The sequence below is a fragment of the Bombina bombina genome, chromosome 3 (assembly GCF_027579735.1).
Source record: "Bombina bombina isolate aBomBom1 chromosome 3, aBomBom1.pri, whole genome shotgun sequence".
In the NCBI taxonomy this organism is placed as follows: domain Eukaryota; kingdom Metazoa; phylum Chordata; class Amphibia; order Anura; family Bombinatoridae; genus Bombina; species Bombina bombina.
In genome coordinates this window covers 969167150-969189008 of record NC_069501.1, presented here as the reverse complement: position 1 = coordinate 969189008, position 21859 = coordinate 969167150, and the positions used below count along the sequence as shown (strand labels likewise).

The window sequence follows — 21859 nt, the reverse complement described above, 5'->3', positions numbered from 1 at the left end:
TTATAGTGGTGGCGACGTTGGGGGCGGCAGATTAGGGGTTAATAAGTGTAGGTAGGTGGTGGCGATGTTGGGGGCAGCAGATTAGGGGTTCATAAGTATAATGTAGGTGGCGGCGGTGTCCGGAGCGGCAGATTAGGGGTTAATAATTATAATGAAGGTGTCGGCGATGTTGGGGGTGGCAGATTAGGGTTAATAAGTGTAAGTTTAGGGGTGTTTAGACTCGGGGTTCATGTTAGGGTGTTAGTTGTAGACATAACTTTTATTTCCCCATAGGAATCAATGGGGCTGCGTTAAGGAGCTTTACGCTGCTTTTTTGCAGGTGTTTTTCAGCCGGCTCTCCCCGTTGATTCCTATGGGGAAATCGTAATCGTACACGAGCACATTACACCAGCTCACCTCTGACTTAAGCAGCGCTGGTATTGGAGTGCGGTAATGAGCAAAATTTTGCTCAATGCTCACTTCTAGTCTTTTAACGACGGGTTTCTGAAAACTCGTAATACCAGCGCTGCAGGTAAGTGAGCGGTGAGGGAAAACTGCTCGTTAGCACCGCACAGCCTCTAATGCAAAACTTGTAATCTAGGTGCATTTTTTGGAAGTATATTGCAAAAATTATTCTATTTAAAATTCCAAAACACCTGTGCCCATTTCAATGTTGACTTTTTTCTTACGGCACACTCTGTTTAGAACCTGTTTAAAGTTGCTAACTGAATTGTGTCTTACCTGCAATGGCTTTGTCAAGATACATGTTTTTATTGATATTAAATAAAGTGCGTTTTTCAGTAACTGTGATTTTCTTTGCCATATTGTACTACCATAGTTCTTCATATCCTGCAGTACATATACAATAAGATATGAAGCAATCTACCTGCTAAGCTCAGACATACCTCAAGAACCTGAAGAAACTCTTTATATAGACGGATCCTCTCTGATTCCACAGTGATTTGATCAAAAGAGTTGTCCCCAACAAACCGCTCTCTTACCTGTAAGTGAAACAGAGTGGGTACTTTGTGATTTAAAAGTAAATCTTGAAATACTAGAGATTAAGAACTACAGATGATTATTGAATTCAATTCAGTTTTCATTTTATTTTTTTGCCAGTGAGAAAATATTTAGATAACCAAATGCTTAAATAGAAAATGTGGATTATTTAAAAAAAGAAGGGACAGGGAATATAGGTTTTTATTATATTGGTTAGGAAAGGTGACATGAAGGATTCTCCACTTTCTCTCCATAGAACACCCGAAACTGTCACTGCATGCTGACATCAGCATCATACAAATTACTCATCCCCATAATGCCCTAGAGGAGCAAGCACTAGCTTCTCTATCAAATGAGGAGTATATGTTCCTCTAGGAAGCAAGTTACCCCAGTGAGAAACGATAATCTTTTGATCCATTAAACACCAAGAATTATATTTATAGATGGGCTATTAGATAGTCCCATACCCTACACAAACCACATATACATAACACAAGTTAAATGAAAGAAGGGTTTCAAGCCATTTAGGTAGCAACTACCTACGGAATGGCAATCATCATCTGACTACTAGGTGACTTTAATGAAACTCTGGACATTAAAAAAGGACTCTAGCACCATAATGGACAAAAAAAATATTTTGATAGAGAGGTAGCTCTTCCAAAAGAAGGGTCACATGTTAATGTGGCTGTCAGGTGATCACCATGGCAACAATGATCCTGTAATAGAACTATTTGCATATGGAAAAACTGGAAGGAATTAAATTTCTATCCCACAATACATAGATGGATATTAGACCCCTTACTTGAATTAGCTCCTATATCATCTGAGTAGCCCTTTGTATCCCCAGCTGCCAGGAGATTTTATAACAATGACAAATAGTTCATATCACTGGTACTACAAAGGGGCTATGGTGTCTCTAAAGAAGCCATTTTCATCTAACAACATAGAGATATATCACAAGCCCCCTCATTTTATTGTCTTTATAGCTATTAAGTGATCATCATAACAGTCACTCGTGGCAACTGATAGCCTGATTTTATTGAGTTATTGGTTTTCTAAATGTGAACTGATGCTGAATATGAAATCATAAATCTTATGAAGGAGATCTACAAAACAGCTGAGATCAAAGGTTTACAGGCTAAGGAGGTTTAGGGGATGAAAAAAGGAGAAGAGGAACTGAGGTAATAAAGTGTTAGTGTATGTTGTATGCCTCTATGAATAGTATAGTATTTAAGGAGCACTTGAAACTTTGCAAACTAGGGGAGAGTCTTATGAAGCGAGGCAGAGAGGTCCACAAGATAGGGGTCAATCTGGAGAAGTCATGTAGACGGGACGGGAAGGAGAGTATCTGGAAACGAGGTCTGAGATTTAGGGGGGGGGGGGCAATGTTATTTAGGGCCTTGAATGTCAGAGTCAGAATTTTGTGTTTTATTTTGGAGGTATAAAAGCTAGAGGAAGCCAGTGAAGGGACTGGCAGAGAGGAGCAGCAGATGAGGAGCGATGTGTAAGGAAGGTAAGCCTGGCAAATGCATTTATTATGGATTGTAAAGGAGATAGACAACAGCTAAAAAGTCTAGAGAGGATGGAGTTGCAATAGTCAATGTGGGAAATGATGAGAGATTGTATTACATTTTAGTTGTTTCTTGTGTGAGGAAGTGGCGTATTCTGAATTTTTTCGTAAGGTGGAAATGGCAGAAACTGGCCAAAGACTGGAGGTGGGGAATGAAAGAAGGATCTGAGTCAAGTGTGACCCCAAGACATTGGGCATGCGTGTTGAGGTAATGATGTTATTATCAACAGCTATAGAAATTTGGGGGATAGAGATTTTGGAAGAAGGGGGGAAATAAGGAGCTCAGTTTTGGAGAGATTCAGCTTAAGGTAGTGAAATGACATCCAGGATGATCTGGTTCAGAGAGGCAGAGAGGTAGATTTCGGTATCATCCACATACAAATGATATTGATACCCAAAGCACTTTAAAAAGGACCCTAAGAATGACTATATCATATATATATATATATATATATATATATATATATATAGATAGATAGATAGATAGATAGATAGATAGATATAGATATCAAAATAACAAGAGTATTGCATTGAGCAATGATACTTTTTTATTGGACTAACTATACATTTATAAGATGACAAGCTTTCGGAAGAGTGTCTTCCTTTTTCAAGTCTGAAGCAATACTGACAAATTTGATGGAATTTACAGATTATATCTTAAAACACAGGCTAAAAAGACAAAATGTTACAGAGGTCTGAATGCAGGGGGAGGAGGGGTGTCGTAAAAATCATGAGGGGGGTTTAGGAGGCAGGCAGATAGTGTCAGTAAAAGATTACAGGCAGAGGGAAAAAAATGGTAATACACACAGCATATACTGACAAAGTTATATCTCAACATAGAATCCATATGAATAAAGATGGGAAATTAGGTATAAAGGGGAATATAAAATAGTCAAAAAAGGAGAAAAAAAAAAGGGAATAATAATAATGACAAAAGTGTGGACATAGGCTTACCTGCGTACCTATGCATAGAGAGTGTGGAATATACAATGTAATTGACTACAGTATATTAAAGTACATTACAAAAAATGTTGATAACACTTTGTCTTTCTAGCCTGTGTTTTAAGATATAATCTGTAAATTCCATTAAATTGGTCAGTATTGCTTCAGACTTGAAAAAGGAAGAAACTCTTCCGAAAGCTTGTCATCTTATAAATGTATAGTTAGTCCAATAAAAAAGTATCATTGCTCAATAAAATGTTATTTTGATATCTAAATCTCTGGACTAACATGGCTATTCCAATCAAAACGTGTATATATATATATATATATATATATATATATATATATATAAAAACAATAGCTGGTAGCCTAGCACTCCTTCCACTCTTGTGCAACCATAGCCCGGGTGCAATCCTCAGATTAATGAATAGGTTAGCTAAGTAGATGGAGGGCACTCACAGGACTTGTAGAGTAGGTAAAAGACTGTAATCTTTATTTTCCAAAAGTAACCATAACTCAAACAATGTCAACGTTTCGGCCCATTCAAAGGCCTTCTTCAAGACAGATTTTTATCTACAAGATACAAAACAAATAATCAAAAAACGACAGGAGATGGGAAACCATAGCAACCCATAGTGCTGTGATGTTTTGCTATGGTTTCCCATCTCCTGTCGTATGTCCTTGTTCCTTACACTTTTCTTTCTTCTCTAGTCCTTGCTTCCTTTCCCTGGTTTTTAATACTGAATATATTCCCGCTGGTTGGTGGAATGTATAATGTTGTGTATGGCGGTGTTATAATGCTGTCATTTATGGTGGAGGGTTGTCACTGGTGTATATGTGAGGTTATTAGTTTTTAGTTTTGATTATTTGTTTTGTATCTTGTAGATAAAAATCTGTCTTGAAGAAGGCCTTTGAATGGGCCAAAACATTGACATTGTTTGAGTTATGGTTACTTTTGGAAAATAAAGATTACAGTCTTTTACCTATTCTACAAGTCCTGTGAGTGCCCTCCATCTACTTAGCTTCTCTCTCTCTCTCTCTCTCTCTCTCTCTCTCTCTCTCTCTCTCTCTCTCTCTCTATATATATATATATATATATATATATATATATATTATATATTTAAAAATAAATTGAGAAGAGAAGGGGACCAACAGAAAGTGGTAAAGGGGCAGAGGATGCACCAGAGAACACTACACTAAAGGTACAGTTAGACAAGTAGGAGGAGAACCATGAGAGGGCTGTGTTGCAGATGCCAGCTTGGAGGGTTTGGAGCAAAAGAGGGTGGACAACAGTATCAAAAGCTGTAGACAGATCGAGAAGGATTAACAGAGAGAAGTGGCTATTCGATTTAGCTGTTATTAGGCCATTAGTAACCTTAATGATTGCTGTCTCTATGGAGTATTAGGGGCGAAATCCAGATTGCAATGTATCAAGGAGGGAGTGTGAGGAAATGTGATAAAAGTGCACATACAAGCCTTTCTAGAAGTTTTGAGGCAAGGAGAAGTAGGATGGGGATGTTGGATCAAGAGAAGGTTTTTTAAGGGATGAATAAAATATACCAGTGCAGAGGAAGATATTGAAAATATGTGTTAGGATTGAAGTAAGAGTAGGAAAGAGGGAGGGCGGTAGTTGTGAAGGGATGGGATCAGGATCAAGGGGACAGGTAGTGAGGTTAGAGGAACATATAAGGGCAGAAATGTCTTCCTTAATAACAGGGGAAAAGAGCTGAATTTATGGCTTTTGGACTTCTGTGAACAGTTGAGGGGGTTGGAGATTGGGAGTATGTTTAGAGATGATTTTCTTTCTGATGGAATCGATTTAGTTGTTGAAGTGGCTTGCAAAATGTTGAGCTGAGAGAGAAATGGTAATAGGAGGTGGGGGTGGGCGGAGAAGGGTATTAAAAGTGTAGAAAAAGTCAGCTGAACACTAAGATTTTCTCCAATGTTGCTCAGCAGTGCAGAACCATTGGCGTAGGTAGCGTATCAGAAGAGTATACCAGGGCTAAGGATAAGTGCCTAATTTTCGAGCTATGGTAGGAGGTGCCAAGTTGTCAAGGACCAATGTAAGAGTTGAGTTGTAGTGACAGATAGATTGGTCAGGGCAGAAAAAGGAGGAGATGGAAGAGAGCAGAGGTTTGAGAGAGTTTGCTGAACTACTGACTTAATGCTTTTGTGGCGTTAGAGTAGTTTGAGAGAGATTTTGGTCAAAAAGTGCTTCGACAGCTGAAAATCAGATCACAAATGAAGGGGGTGTTGACTTTAGATACAAAAAGGAACTTGAGTGAGGTTTGCAGAGTTCTGGTTTCTAGGTCTATGGAAAGGCATAAGAGATTAGGAAGTAGTAGGCATTTGGTGTAAGGGTTAGATGGTGGGAGAGTAGTAGGAATTGCTGGGATGCTGCAAGTGAAGAGATCATGGTAAGAAAGTGGAAAAGAAAATTTATGCTTACCTGATAAATTTATTTCTTTTTTGACACAATGAGTCCACGGATCATCTTAATTACTAATGGGATATTCACCTCCTGGTCAGCAGGAGGAGGCAAAGAGCACCCCAGCAGAGCTGATAAATAGCTCCTCCCTTCCCTCCCACTCCAGTCATTCCACCGAAGTTAGGAAGAGAAAGGAAAAGCCAAGGTGCAGAGGGGTCTGAAGTTTAGAATAACCCACAACCTGTCTAAAAGAACAGGGCGGGCCGTGGACTCATCGTGTCAAAAAATAAATAAATTTATCAGGTAAGCATAGATTTTCTTTTCTTTTTTAAGACACGATGAGTCCACGGATCATCTTAATTACTAATGGGATTCAATACCCAAGCTAGAGTACACAGATGATACGGGAGGGACAAGACAGGGAAACTAAATGGAAGGCACCACTGCTTGAAGAACCTTTCTCCCAAAAACGGCCTCAGCCGAGGCAAAAACATCAAATTCGTATCACTTTGAAAAAGTGTGAAGAGAGGACCAAGTTGCAGCCTTGCAAATCTGATCCATAGAAGTCTCATTGTTGAACGCCCATGAGGAAACAACAACCCTCGTGGAATGAGCCGTAACCCTCTCTGGAGGCTGCTGTCCAGCAGTCTCATATGGAAAACGTATGATACTCACTGCAGAAGTCTTCCCCTTTTGAGAAGAAGGATTAGGACACAAGGAAGGAACAACAATCACCTGATTAATGTTCCCATCAGAAACAACTTTAGGAAGAAATCCTAATTTAGTACGTAAAACTACGTTATCTGAACTGAAAATAAGATAAGGAGACTCATACTGCAATGCCGAAATCTGACACTCTCCGAGCAAAGAAATGGCAACCAGAAATAAAACTTTACAAGATAACAACCTAATATCTAAGGAATGCATAGGCTCAAAAGGAGCCCCCTGAAGAACTTAAGAATTAAATTCAGACTCCAAGGAGGAGTAACTGGTTTGAACACAGGCCTAAACCTGACCAAGGCCTGACAAAAATGATTGCACATCTGGAACATCCGTCAGACGTGTGGGTAACAAAAGAGAGAAGACCCAGATTTGACCCTTCAGGGAACTAGTCGAAAGGCCTGTCTCCAAGCCGTTTTGGAGAAAATACAAAATTCTAGGGATCCTAACTCTACTCCATGAGTAGCTCTTGGATTCACACAAATAGAGATATGAACCCCATATCTACTTTCTAGATACAGGCTTACAAGCCTGAATCATGGTCTCTATGACTGAGCCAGAAAAACCCAGCTTGGATACCATTAAACATTCAATCTCCAAGCAATCAGCTTCAGAGAAACTAGATGAGGGTGAAGGAATGGCCCTTAAATTAGAAGGTCCTTCCTCAATGGAAGTCACCAAGGCGGCAGAGATGACATGTCCACCAGATCTGCATACCAAATCCTGTGAGGCCAAGCAGGAGCGATGAGGATCACCAATGCCCTCACCTGCTTGATTCGAGCAATGACTCGAGGAAGAAGTGCAAACGGAGGAAATAGATATGCTAGAGAGAAGGTCCAAGGAACCGCCAGAGCATCTAACAGTTTCGCCTGGGAATCCCTGGACCTTGACCCGTATCTCGGAAGCTTGGTATTCTGACGGGATGCCAAGATCTAATTCCGGCTCAACCCACCTGAGAATCAGACTGGAGAACACTTCCGGATGGAGTTCCCACTCCCCCAGATGAAAGGTCTGCCTGCTCAGGAAGTCTGCCTCCCAGGAGTCCACTCCTGGGATGAGGGTCACCGACACGCAACAATAATGGGCCTCCACCCACTGAATTATTTTTGGTTACCTCTGTCATCGCTAAGGAACTCCTCGTTCCTCCCTGATGATTGATGAAAGCCACTCAAGGTATATTGTCCGACTGAAACCTGAGAAACTGGACCGTTGCTAACTGGGCCAGGCCATAAGAGCCTTCAAGATCGCTCCCAGCTCCAGAATGTTTATAGGTAGAACAGACTCTGACTGAGTCCAAACTCCTTGAGCCCGTTAGGGAGCCCCAGACTGCTCCCTACCTTATAAGGCTGGCATCTGTTGTCACAATCACCCAAGATGGTATGCGAAAGCAGGTTCCCTGGGAGAGATGATCCAAAGACAACCACTAATGAAGAGAATCCCTTGTCACCTGCTCCAGTAGTATTTGAGGAGACAAGTCTGCATAATCAATGTTCTGTTGCTTGAGCATGCTTAATCGAAGCACAGCAAACAGTAATCCCAAAACCCTTATGAAAATTCTGGGAGTTGTGGCAAAACCGAAGGAAAGAGCCACGAACTGGACGTGTTTTTACAGAAAAGCAAACCTTAGGAACTTGTGGTGATCCCTGTAAATGGGAATATGCAGGTACGCGTCCTTTAATCCACTTACTGTCATGAATTGCCCCTCCTGGATCAAAGGGAGAAGGGAACAATAGTTTCCATCTAGAAGAATGGTACTCTTAAAAAATTTGTTTAGACTCTTGAAATCTAAAATTGGCTTGAAGGTCCCTCTTTTTGGGAACCATGATAGATTGGAATAAAATCCTAAACCCTGTTCTTGCACCGGAACAGGAATGATCACTCCCAGGTTGGAAAGGTCTCTTACGCAGAGTAAGAACGCCTCTCTTTGTGTCTGGTCTGCAGACAATCCTGAAACAGAAACCTGTCTCTGGGAGGAAAACTATTGAACTCTAACCTGTATCCCTGGGACACTATCTCTATTGCCCAGGGATCCTGAACATCTCGAACCAAAGCCTGAGCAAAGAAGGAAATCTGCCCCCTACAAGATCCGGTCCTTGATCGGGGGCATGCCCTTCATGCTGCCCTTGATTCAACAGCAGGCTTTTTGGCCTTATTCCCAAATTGATAGGGTCTCCATGCAGGTTTAGTCCGTTCCTGTTTGGAGGCAGTAGAGGAAGAATTACCCTTAAAGATTCGAAAGGAATGAAAATTTCTCTGTCGTCCTTTTCCCGTATCCTGAGAGGGAATGAGACCCTTACCTCCCGTGATATCAGAGATAATCTCAGACAGGCCAGGTCCAAACAAGGTCTGCCCCTTGTAAGGAATAGCTAAAAATTATGAATGAATGTACGGGGTACTTGTAAAGTACGTCTAATCACCCGTAAGGGTCTCAAGGCGCTGCTCATCTTGTCAACCTCAGAAGGATGAAAAGTTGAGTGGACCTCGCAGAGGACTGAACCTGCAACCCTTGGGTTGCAACAGGATTTAGCCACCCAATGCCTTAGCATGCTGAGCTATCTGAAAGGGACAGAAGCTTAGACTTAAAGGACACAACCGCAGACCAAAGCTTTAACCATAAGGCTCTGCGAGCTAGAATAAAGAAACCCAAAATCTTTGCTCCCAGCTTAGATAACTTGAAGGGAAGCATCCGTAATAAAGGGATTAGCCAGTTTATGGGTGTTTATCCTATCCTGGATTTCACTCAAAGAAGTTTCTGTCCTGAAAGCATCAGGCACCACCTCAACCAATATGCTGCCGCACTAGTGACGGTAGCAATGCCCACAGATGGCTGCAATTGTAAGCCCTGGTGTACAAAAAAATCTTTTTTTTTATACTATGGCTGAGGAGTCCAATGTAGCTAAAATCTCCTTGAGTAACAGACAGACGTGATGTGGCTTAAACTTAAAAGATACAACTTCAGCATCAACAAGAGGAATTACACTGTGTTAGAAACCTCGCTTGCTGAATGTCTGATCTACCTCTAATGCTTTCCCTGCAATATTGGGAAAGCAGACAACGCATCAGGACACATGAGAAGAGCGAAGTCTAGAAAAGTAACTCAAACGAGTTATAGAGGAAGCGCAGGGCACTGCATGTTAGGGCAATAGAATTTGGGACTCATAAGGAGAAAATAGTGTATATTAAACATAGTAAATACATTTCTGAACAACATCATCTTTGAAACTGTTAACTCAGAAAAAAAGAACTATCCCTAAGGATTAAATTCCTCACATACATGAGGAACAGCAAGTTGGTGGTTAAACATTCTGCAACAACTCTGCATAGCCTCTTGGTCCATTTCTGATTCAAAAAGGACCAAGAGTTTTCAAAGAATTCCTTAACTTTTTAATAAATGCAAAAAAACGTTACTGTCACTTTAAATTATAAAAAGGATAACTTTTTATTTTTTATTTTTATTAACTGCTGTAAATAGGGCAGAACAGCGTAAATAATTTTGCAAATTATCGATACCCCTCAGCAGGAAACTGCTAAGGTGCCTTTACAGAAAAACTATCTCCCTCTGAGCAGTATGTTCACTTTAATCCGGAACCCCACCGCAACAGGGAAAAACAGTCTCTGGTCCCAATTACGCATATAATATGAGGATGCGTAATAGGACCAGTGACTACACCATATCACTTTGGACCCTCCGGAAGAGAAGTGTCAGGGTGCAAGGAATCAGACTGAGACGAGAAGTGCAAAAATAATCACACCTTTATTCATAGCAAAAAATAATAAAAAGTCCACAAGTCAAATAACAAGCAAGGAGTCAAAACCAGAGCTGGTAGTCAGACGAGTCAGGAGCCAAAGCGAATAGTCAGACAAGCCGGAATCAGGAACAAGGAAAACAGCAGTGTCAGGAACAAGCCAGGGATCAGGAACCAGGAAGGATGTCAGGCAGCCAGGTAATACACAGGAACTCTCACAAATAATAAGTGATGACATCACAATTCTGAGACTGCATCCTGTCTCACATGGATGATGCACACCAGTCTGGCCATAAAAGGAAGTGTAGGAAATGAGCAGCATCCCCCACAATGCACCATAGTCAGGAAGAGAGGTGAGTAAAATGGCTGCAGCAGCACATGGCAAACAACAGGGAAAAAACCCTGACAGTACCCTCCCCTCAACGACCCCTCCCCCGCGGGAGGACAAAAGGCATATTGGGGAAACGGGATGGAAGGCACAGAGGAGGGCGGGAGCATGAACATCAGGGAGGGAACCCAAGAACGCTCCTCCGGACCGTAACCCCTCCAGTGAACCAAATACTGTACACGACCCCTGGACATATGAGAGTCAATAATGCTGCTGACCTCATACTCCTCATGGTTGTCAACAAAGATAGGACGGGGACGAGGCAACACAGTGGTAAACCGATTGCAAACCAATGGTTTCAAGAGGGAGACATGAAAAACATTGGAGATGCGCATAGCAGTTGGAAGGTCAAGAGCGTAGGTGTCATGATTCCACCTTTACTCACTGCTGTCCACCTTAACAATTGCTCTATATAAGTCTATTACAGACACCTGTTCAATGCTTGATTATTGTTGTGTGAATCAGATGAACTTCCTGCATTCAGCTACTTTTCCTTATCAAGCCTAATCCTTGCTCTGTGCAGTCACCATATCTGACTATTTTTTGTGCATTCAAATCCATTTCCCATAAGCTGACTCCGCTGACGTCATCACTCTCAGACTGCCAGCTGAGTCACACACTTGTCTGCTGTACCTCTGAGCCCAGCAGGCTCCCAAACCATCCGGTACCTTGTTGTGTTTGTTCTGCTGTGTGGCCGCAGCACACGCCATCTACAGAGTTCCTGTCACTCTGCCAAAAGCCGACTCTGTTCACAAGTCAGCGCCGCTGAGTCGCGCAACACACGCTTCCCTGCAGAAATCCTGTCTGCTCTGCAAACTCTGGTCAGGTATTTTTTCACTCTATTCCAGAACTGTGATGTTTGGTATTTGTGTCTCCTTTGTTTAACCAAAACAACGAACTACCTTTTTGCATTACTCCATTTTACCCTCAGAGTGTTTATACATTTTACCAAGTATTCCAGCATAAATACTTTTGTGTTTTGATTCTCAAATATAGTAAATAAGTTTTTAAGCGCATGTCAGCTTAAATCCTCTTCATTCAATTACTAATAGCAAATTCTGCTTAATCCTTTTGCTTCAGACATCTAAGCTATATGTTCTGAACATAGGATCAAGCTACAAACATACTTTTATAATTATTATAATCCGATCATTACAGAATAATCAAGCCCAAAATAGTGCTAGGATTCACACTGAATTATGGATCCTGCAGCCATGGCAAATGAAATCTCTAGTTTAAACCAGAAGGTAGAAATTTTGGCTCAGGGTTTAACTGAGTTAAAAAATGAAAATAATACATTGAAGCGTATTTTAAATGACTTTGTTACACAAAAGGCTACTGAACACCCTGAACCAAAAATTAACCCTCCAAGTGTCTTTTCGGGTGTTCGCACTCGTTTTCGCGAATTTCGCAACGCCTGTTTACTTATGTTTTCTATGAAACCTAAAACATATTTTTCTGACAGAGTAAAGGTATGTACTGTGATATCCTATTTAAGTGGTGAACCCAGGTTATGGGCTGATAATTTTTTTGAAGTTAATGATCCCATATTAGGGTCTTTGGAGGATTTCTTTAATGCAATGGCCTTACTGTATGAAGACCACAACACCCAACTTACAGCAGAAAACAACCTGAGAACACTTAAACAAGGAAAACGACCAGTTGAAGACTACGTCGCGGAGTTTCAGCTATGGGCCACAGAGTCTCAATGGAATTCAGTCTCTTTACGTAACCAGTTTCGCCTGGGACTGTCCGAACATCTAAAGGATGAGCTCTCCAGAATTGAGTTTCCAGACACCCTTGAGTCACTTATAAAGACTTCCATCTCTATGGATAGGAGATTCAGGGAACGCCGAGCTGAAAGGGTGCCATCAGAAAACTACCCAAAGAAGTACCACCTACCTCTAGTGGAGAAACCTGCATCTGGTCCTATACCCATGGAAATTGGAACAATAAAGGGACCATTGACTTATGAAGAAAAACAACGAAGAAAGAATTTGAACCTATGCATGTACTGTGGTAACAAGGACCATACTGTATCCACTTGCCCGATTCTACTGCGACAGAAGAGGGGTAAGATAATGATAGTTAACCCCCAAATAAACTCTAAATTGATATCACACTTAACCATTTCATTGTCTTTGCAGTGGGACCAACAACTTCTCCGGAATGAAGCCATGATTGATTCAGGGGCTTTCGGTATTTTCATGGATCAAAGTTATGTTACCAAAAATAAAATACCCTGTGTGTCAAAGCAATTTCCTGTGTATATAAAAGTTATTGATGGTACCACTCATTTAAAAGGTCCAATAACACATCACACTATTCCACTACTCACTACTACTGGTAATGGGCATACTGAATATATCACATTCGATATACTACCCAAATCCATACACCCTGTTATTTTAGGTTACCCTTGGTTACGTCAACATAACCCCAACATAGATTGGGCTACTAATACATTACAGTACACCTCTAAATACTGTAACTCTACTTGTTATCCTACACTTTTGTTGAATCACATACAACCTCAGATTCCTTCAGATTACATTGAATTCTCAGATGTGTTTAACCTAAAAGAGGCAGAAAATTTACCGCCACATAGGCCATTCGATTGTCCTATAGACACTAAACCTAACACTACCATACCATTCGGTAAAATATATCCTATGTCTAATAAAGAATTGCAATTCCTTAGAGAATATCTTGACGATAATTTAAGAAAAGGATTTATATCCACTTCCACTTCTCCAGCAGCTGCTGGAATGTTTTTTGTGACCAACAAGGATGGTACATTACGCCCAATCATCGATTATAGAGGTTTAAACGAAATTACAGTAAAAAACAGATACCCGCTTCCACTCATCCCCGAACTTCTTGAAAGATTAACTGACGCTCAAATCTTTACTAAACTTGATTTGAAAGGTGCATATAATCTCATTCGGATGAGAAAAGGGGATGAGTGGAAGACAGCATTCAAAACAAGATATGGCTTATTTCAGTATAATGTCATGCCATTCGGGTTAACAAATGCACCAGCGACATTTCAATTTTTCATTAATGAGATATTCAAAGATCTATTAGACTCTTGAGTAGTGATATATTTAGATGACATCTTGATTTATTCGAAATCCATGACTGAACACATTAAACACGTACGTTGGGTATTAATGAGATTAAGAGAACATCATCTTTATGCAAAATTAGAGAAGTGTCAATTCCATGTAAAGACAATCAAATTTCTGGGTTATATCATCTCCCCAAATGGAATAGAAATGGACCCTGACAAAGTGAAGGTTGTTCTCGAATGGCCCGTCCCTATCAGTTTAAAGTCTCTGCAGAAGTTCCTTGGATTTTCCAACTTTTACAGAAGATTCATTCAGGGATATTCATCCCTTGCTCAACCCTTGACTAAATTAACAGGAAAAAATAAATTTCATTGGACAAAAGAAGCAAATGATGCTTTTGAGCATCTGAAAAGACGTTTCACTACAGCGCCAATTTTACAGCTACCCGATCCTGAAGCAGATTATACCTTAGAAGTGGATGCCTCAAACATTGGGGTTGGGGCCATTTTATCCCAACAACGCACGGAATCACAGGAAAGACACCCTGTTGCCTTTTATTCAAGACTTTTAACACCTACAGAAAGGAATTATTCAGTAGGTGATCTTGAACTCCTGGCAATAAAGGTTGCCATGGAACACTGGAGACATATCCTAGAAGGCACATCCAAACCCTTCTTAGTTTTAACTGACCACAAAAACTTACAGTACCTTAAAAGAAACAAAACGTTATCCTCATGACAAGTCCGGTGGTCTCTTTTTCTCGATCGTTTCAATTATCTGATACACTACAGACCAGGATCAAGAAATACACAAGCTGATTCTCAATCCAGAATTTTCCAAAATATTCCCGAAAAAGAAGAAGTGCAAAATATCATACCTCCGCATAAATTCTTAGCCTCTATTACTTCGTTTCATTCTGATCTATTAACAGCTCAACTTACTGATTCAACAATTCCTACATTATGTAAAAAAAAGATTAGAAGACTGATTTGTGGCATTATGGCAAATGTCTTTTTGTACCACCAACACTGAGAAAACAATTACTTCAACATTTCCATGACAATCCTTTATCAGGACATCCGGGAATATCTAAAACCCTAGAATTGTTGAACAGAGAATATTGGTGGCCCAAGATGAAGCAAGATGTATATAACCATATCACAGATTGTCACGTTTGCTCCCGAAACAAAAGAGTAGCACATAAACCATTCGGTTTATTGAATCCGTTACCCATACCAGACGCACCTTGGCACATGATATCGATGGATTTCATCGTAGAACTACCCCCCTCAAAAAATCATACCTGTATCCTAGTTGTTGTGGATCATCTTACTCGTATGGGACATTTCATTCCCCTTAAGAAGATACCTACTGCTACAACCACAGCAAACTACTTCATTTCTGAAATTGTGAAATTACATGGTCTACCTCTTTCTATAGTTACTGATAGGGGTACACAGTTCACCTCCAGATTCTGGAGGGAATTGTGCCGTTTGATGAAAATCTCACCCAGATTCACAACAGCTTTTCACCCACAATCTAATGGTTTAACAGAACGTTTAAACCAAACCTTGGAACAGTATCTCAGATGCTATATCTCACAAGTTCAAGATGATTGGTTAGACTTGCTTCCAATGGCGGAATTCGCCTATAATAATTCTGTTAACACCTCCACTAAAATGTCACCTTTCTTTGCTTCTTATGGATACCATCCAAGAACGATACCCACAGTTAACATCACATCTACCTCTCCTTATGCTACGGAGTATTTCACCGAATTGAAGAAATCTATACCTCTTTTGAAAAAACATTTGGAAATTGCGAAAGAGACGCAAAAACGTTACTTTGACCAGAAGCATATGCTTCCTCCTCCATACAAACCTGGTGATAGAGTATGGTTGTCAACCAAAAACTTAAAACTAAAAGTGCCCTGTAAGAAATTGGCGAACCAGTTTCTTGGGCCTTTCCGTATAAAGAAAATTCTAAATGCTAACGCAGTAGTTCTTCAATTGCCGGGACATCTACGGATTCATCCATCATTTCATGTATCTCTCTTAAAACCTTATTTGGGTACTTCGGATTCTTTAACCGAGGATGTTGATTCTAATACCTCTTTGTGCGTTGACCAATGTGAGTTTGAAGTGGAAAAGATCTTAGATTCCCGCAACCGTTGGAGACGGGTGGAATATTTAGTTCGATGGTTTGGATATGGTCCCGAAGATGACTCCTGGATACCTCTGTGTGACCTACACGCTCCTGATCTCCTCAATGAATTTCATCGTCTTCATCCTACCAAACCTGATTCGGTGCCCCCGTGAGGGACACTTTGAAGAGGGGGATCTGTCATGATTCCACCTTTACTCACTGCTGTCCACCTTAACAATTGCTCTATATAAGTCTATTACAGACACCTGTTCAATGCTTGATTATTGTTGTGTGAATCAGATGAACTTCCTGCATTCAGCTACTTTTCCTTATCAAGCCTAATCCTTGCTCTGTGCAGTCACCATATCTGACTATTTTTTGTGCATTCAAATCCTATTCAATCCGGAATCTACTCAGTAAATCTGAAACAGGTAACTACCTTGCCATTTCCCATAAGCTGACTCCGCTGACGTCATCACTCTCAGACTGCCAGCTGAGTCACACACTTGTCTGCTGTACCTCTGAGCCCAGCAGGCTCCCAAACCATCCGGTACCTTGTTGTGTTTGTTCTGCTGTGTGGCCGCAGCACACGCCATCTACGGAGTTCCTGTCACTCTGCCAAAAGCCGACTCTGTTCACAAGTCAGCGCTGCTGAGTCGCGCAACACACGCTTCCCTGCAGAAATCCTGTCTGCTCTGCAAACTCTGGTCAGGTATTTACTGCGCTGTTTAAAAAGGTCCTATATAACATGTTCCCAAGTATCAATATGTAACCAATAGCCCTTGTAGAGATAGTGCAAACATAGAAAAGTTCAGGCAGGTTTTTTGAAAGTCCCGGTCAGCAGACAAATGTGTATTACTTATGTATACTTTGTATACCTCCGCTCCCTTTCATGCCCCGGTACCTCTGACTTGAGACCTCCTCGGTCGTGTTGTACGCTGTTCCGGACCCTCGTCCGTCCACACCATGCGGATTCAGCGTCTTCCGACTCTTCCGTGTCACCCCACGTGTGGCGTGATGTCACTTACTGGATTCCGTTGTCAGCTTGCGGTAAGCCTTGGACATTTGGAGCCTGATGGAGCTTGAGCCAATCAGCGGGCTAGTCTGAAATTTTCTGCCGTGGGACTCCTGTTGTCTGTGTAGATCGATAGAGCCGTATACAGGTACTCCCAAAATCTTCCCAAAATCTTTTCAAATGCTGTATGCTGTGTCCTCAGGGAACAAGTAAAAAGGGATATCAACCAGAGAGAGGGTTAAAGGCAAGTCCGGACTGCAGTGCAGCTTCTGTGAGAAAACAGCAACTGACTTGGGCAAAAAATAAAGCTCAAAAATAAACAAAATGTCAGTTGCTGTAGTTAAAATAAAAAGTCTCTTTATTTAGAAATAATTAAAACATGGAGGGTACATGCCCTACTGGAGAAAAAAATAGATTAACATGTTTCGGCTTGCGCCGTACTCATAGTCCTGAATCTGCACCCACGTGGAACGGAGTTGCCGGAGATGCTCCTCCAAAGCCGGAATACCCTGAGACATCAATGAATCGGGCAACAAGGATGGTTGAAACCCATAATTCACCATGAACGGGGATAACTTGGAGGAAGCATTAATAGCACTATTATGAGCAAACTCTGCCCAAGGTAACAGTTCAGACCAATTATTGTGGTGATCTGAGACATAGTAACGGAGGAACTGTTCCAGAGCTTGATTAGACCGTTCCGCAGCCCCATTGGATTGAGGGTGATATGCCGAGGAGAAGGAAAGCTGGATCCCCATTTGAGCACAAAAGGAACGCCAAAATCTGGAGACAAACTGGCTACCCCGGTTCGACAATATCACCTTGGGTAACCCATGCAAACAGAAGACCTCCCGGGAAAATATTGAAGCAAGCTCCTGAGCGGTAGGCAACTTCATCAAGGGAATGCAATGTGACATTTTAGAAATACGGTCAACCACCATAAGGATAACAGTATTGCCATTGGAAACAGGGAGCTCGACAATGAAGTCCATGGAAAGATGTGTCCAAGGACGCTCACCATTAGCAATAGGTTGAAGACCCACAGGAAGACGTCGAGGAGTCTTATTCTGTGCACAAACTGAGCAGGAGGCAACATACGCAGCAATATCAGAACGAAGACCTGGCCACCAGAATTCTCGAGTGACAGACCAAATCATTTGGTTCTTGCCTGGGTGACCTGCGGCTATAGGATAGTGGTAAGTGTGCAAAAGTTTAGTTTGAAGATTCTCAGGAACAAAAAACTTACCACTAGGTTTCTCAGGAGGTGCATTGGTTTGTGCAGCCAGGATCTCCTCCCCCAAGGGAGAAGTCAGATTAGTATGTATGGTAGCCAAAATATGGTCAGGAGGTATAACAGGAGTAGGTACAGACTCCTCCTTGGACATCACAATTCTGAGACTGCATCCTGTCTCACATGGATGATGCACACCAGTCTGGCCATAAAAGGAAGTGTAGGAAATGAGCAGCATCCCCCATAATGCACCATAGTCAGGAAGAGAGGTGAGTAAAATGGCTGCCAGCAGCACATGGCAAACAACAGGGAACAAAGCCTGACAAGTAGGGAAAAAAGGCGCGTCATACAAATGCTGCCTCCCAAGGACCGCCCCTCGTGGGCGTTGACATAACAGATATCTCCCGGTCGGCATGTAGATTTATGTAACCACCTGGAGATATGAAAAGGTGAGCTATGTAAATGCCGTCTCCCCAAGGACCGCCCCTTGTGGGCATTGACATAACAGCTATCTCCCGGTCGGCATGTAGATTTATGTAACTGCCAGGAGATATGAAAAGGCGCGCTATGTAAATGGCGTCTCCCCCAAGTACCGCCCTTCGTGGGCGTTGACAGTCTTGATAATACAGTCATCTCCCGGTCGGCATGTCTTTTATGTAACCACCAGGAGATGTGATAGAGTGCCCCAGAGATTAATTAATACAGTAGTCAGTTAAACGGAAAAAATGCTCAATTACACCCCCATAGGGCGATATCAGCACAGTCATCTCCCGGTCGGCATGTTTTTTATGTAACCGCCGGGAGATATGATAGAGTGCCCCAGATCTAATACAGTCGATAGCTAAAGTGTTTAATTACACCCGCCTAGGGAAATATCAGCACAGTCATCTCCCGGTCGGCATGATTCTATAAGTAACCGCCGGGAGATGTGACTACCACCATCGTCAGATGCTCAGAGTCTGCACTAGCTGTCGCATATCGTCTCCTATGTAACAGGGAGAATTCATGCCCAATAAAAATAAAGTGCCCATTTTCCATTAAGGGCTTCCTTATGATCCCAGCCATACAAAGTAAGTGCCCAATTTCTTCTGAGTTCCTTTCCTTTAACCCCAGAAATAAAAGTCAGCACTTACCTCATATACTGCCCGACAGCAAAGACAGTTCCCAGGTTTGCGAAGGTCCTATTCCTCACATGCGCAACACAGAGAGAGGCAACACATAGAGAGAGGAGAGAGAATAAGTGAATCATGTGGTTTTCAAAGGAAGAAAATGCGATTAAAGAGATGGGTTGTATTTGTTGAAAGGTGCAATAAGAGGAAAGTAAAATACCTACACAGCCTCTGTGTCTGTTTCCAGATCTAAGGGTGCGGCAGAAATGGAGGTTGTGTCTGAAGGAGAGAGCCAGGTTTCTGTGAGAGTCAGAATGGGTAAGGAAGAGGTTGTGGATAGAAGTGAGCTTGTTGCAAAAAGAGCGAGAGTTCCAGGGTGCAGAAGCAATGAGGGTGTTGGCTTTAGATACAAAAGGAACTTGAGTAAGGTTTCCTGAGTTCTGGTTTCTAGGTCTATAGAAAGGCATAGATGGGTGGGCAAGATTAGGAAGTTGCGGGGGGGGGGGGGGGCCTGGATAGCGAGAGATATCACCAGCAGCTAATATGAGCAAGACGGATAGTGACATAAGATACAGATTTGCAGTATTGAAAGTGTCTTTGAGATGTGGTGCAGGGAGGAGAGAGGGAGTTTAGGAATGTGTAAAGCTCATGAAAGCAAAAGTGAGGCAAGGAGGAAAGAGATTGACAGTTACTTAGGTGTTTGCCATTGTTAGCACCAGCTAATTCAGGAGCATAAAGATTCTATACTTTTCAAACTGATATCTTGTCAGTGTGATATATGGAGAGGAGACAGCGGTTCAGAAAGATGCTACTCACCCCTGTCAGATGAGAGGTCTCATGCCCCTCTAGGTACGGCATTGGGGCTAGCAGCACTGTAACAGCTTATCTGCTCATAAAAGGGGATCAGTGCTCATAAACTGGCTGCAAATGATTAACATTACTTATAGTAATCATCTGCATCTTTGGAGGACAGATGACCCCTCTTTTAAAAAAATAGTCATTTGTATCTCTAGGTGTTGTAGAGCCTCCAACAGTTCCTCTCCTAGTGTTACAGGTGATCACTATAGCAATAGAAAACGCCTGCACCTTATGGTATGGACTGCTCATTAAATTGAAGGGCCTATGCCCTTTTGATAAAAATGGAAGGAAAGGTTTTGTATTAGCCCCTTCCCTTTTTGTAAAAATAATCCTTGTGGTCCAGTGTTGCAAATGATCACTGTTCCCCATGACATAATCTGTGACCTAGACAAGTGACTCTTGTGCAACTAGGCAATTTGGGTAGAAGATAGAGGTTTCCTGACAGTCACCCTAGTATCTCCCTAGTGCACTAGTGCCTGCTGCTGCATAACTTTTTACACCCGCCCCTCTAAGAAAAATGCAGTCTCTCCTACAAAACAGCAGTCACATGTCCTTCTAAATGCTGTGGGGACCAACAGCATCTGCCATTGCGCATTCTTCTAATGTGTGTGATATCACTGAGCATTACAGATTGCTGACAATTTATATCATGAGGGAACTTAGAACCCTTTTCGTTATGTTGCTTTGGAATGAGTGATGTATAAATGATGCTGGTCTCCCCGCAGCAGAGGTGAAACAGACAGCTGTGTATCTTCTACCATGGGAAAGAAAAGATGCAGTCTTTAATTGTCTTGACTTTAACCTTTACATCAACAATAAGTGCAATTTCAATTACATTAGGAAGACCTTTGATATCCAATGTATGTGATAGAGTTGTTTGTTCATAAAACAAAGCTATACTACAAAAAGATTACAGTATTAAAACTAATGGCTAGATTACGAGTTTTGCGTTAAGCTGAAAAAGCAGTCAAAGCATGTCAATCATCAAGGTGGGACTCACAGTCCTCAAGCTATGAAAGAAGTATCTTGGATACTTGCTTGGGCGGAATCCAGCTCCTGTCTAATTTCTGCGGTCCATATCCCAGGTATAGACAATTGGGAAGCGGATTATCTCAGTCGCCAGACTTTACATCCGGGAGAGTGGTCTCTTCACCCAGATGTGTTTTTTCAGATTGTTCAGATGTGGGGGCTTCCAGAAATCTGATGGCTTCTCATCTAAACAGGAAACTTCCCAGGTATCTGTCCAGGTCCAGGGATCCTCAGGCGGAAGCAGTGGATGCGTTGACACTTCCTTGTAGTTATCATCCTGCTTATATCTTTCTGCCTCTAGTTCTTCTTCCAAGAGTGATTTCCAAAATAATAATGGAGCGTTCATTTGTACTGCTGGTAGTTCCAGCATGGCCACACAGGTTTTGGTATACGGATCTTGTTCGGATGTCCAGTTGCCAACCTTGGACACTTCCGTTAAGGCCAGACCTTCTATCTCAAGGCCCATTTTTCCATCAGGATCTCAAATCATTAAATTTGAAGGTATGGAGATTGAACGCCTAGTGCTTAGTCATAGAGGTTTCTCTGATTCAGTGATTAATACTATGTTGCAAGCTCATAAATCTATGTCTAGAAAGATTTATTATCGAGTTTGGAAGACTTACATTTCA

General features: G+C 41.7%; 1 protein-coding gene across 4 annotated transcripts in view; it reads right to left on the bottom strand.

Annotated features, from left to right (window-relative positions):
* Positions 1 to 21859, bottom strand: part of PRPF40B (pre-mRNA processing factor 40 homolog B) — a 296834-nt gene that overhangs the window by 59624 nt on the left and 215351 nt on the right. For all 4 annotated transcript variants that reach the window (XM_053708036.1, XM_053708037.1, XM_053708038.1 and 1 more), the window contains one exon: positions 885 to 980. In XM_053708036.1, coding sequence (XP_053564011.1) covers positions 885 to 980 — 96 coding nt within the window. The remainder of the gene's footprint in view (positions 1 to 884; positions 981 to 21859) is intronic.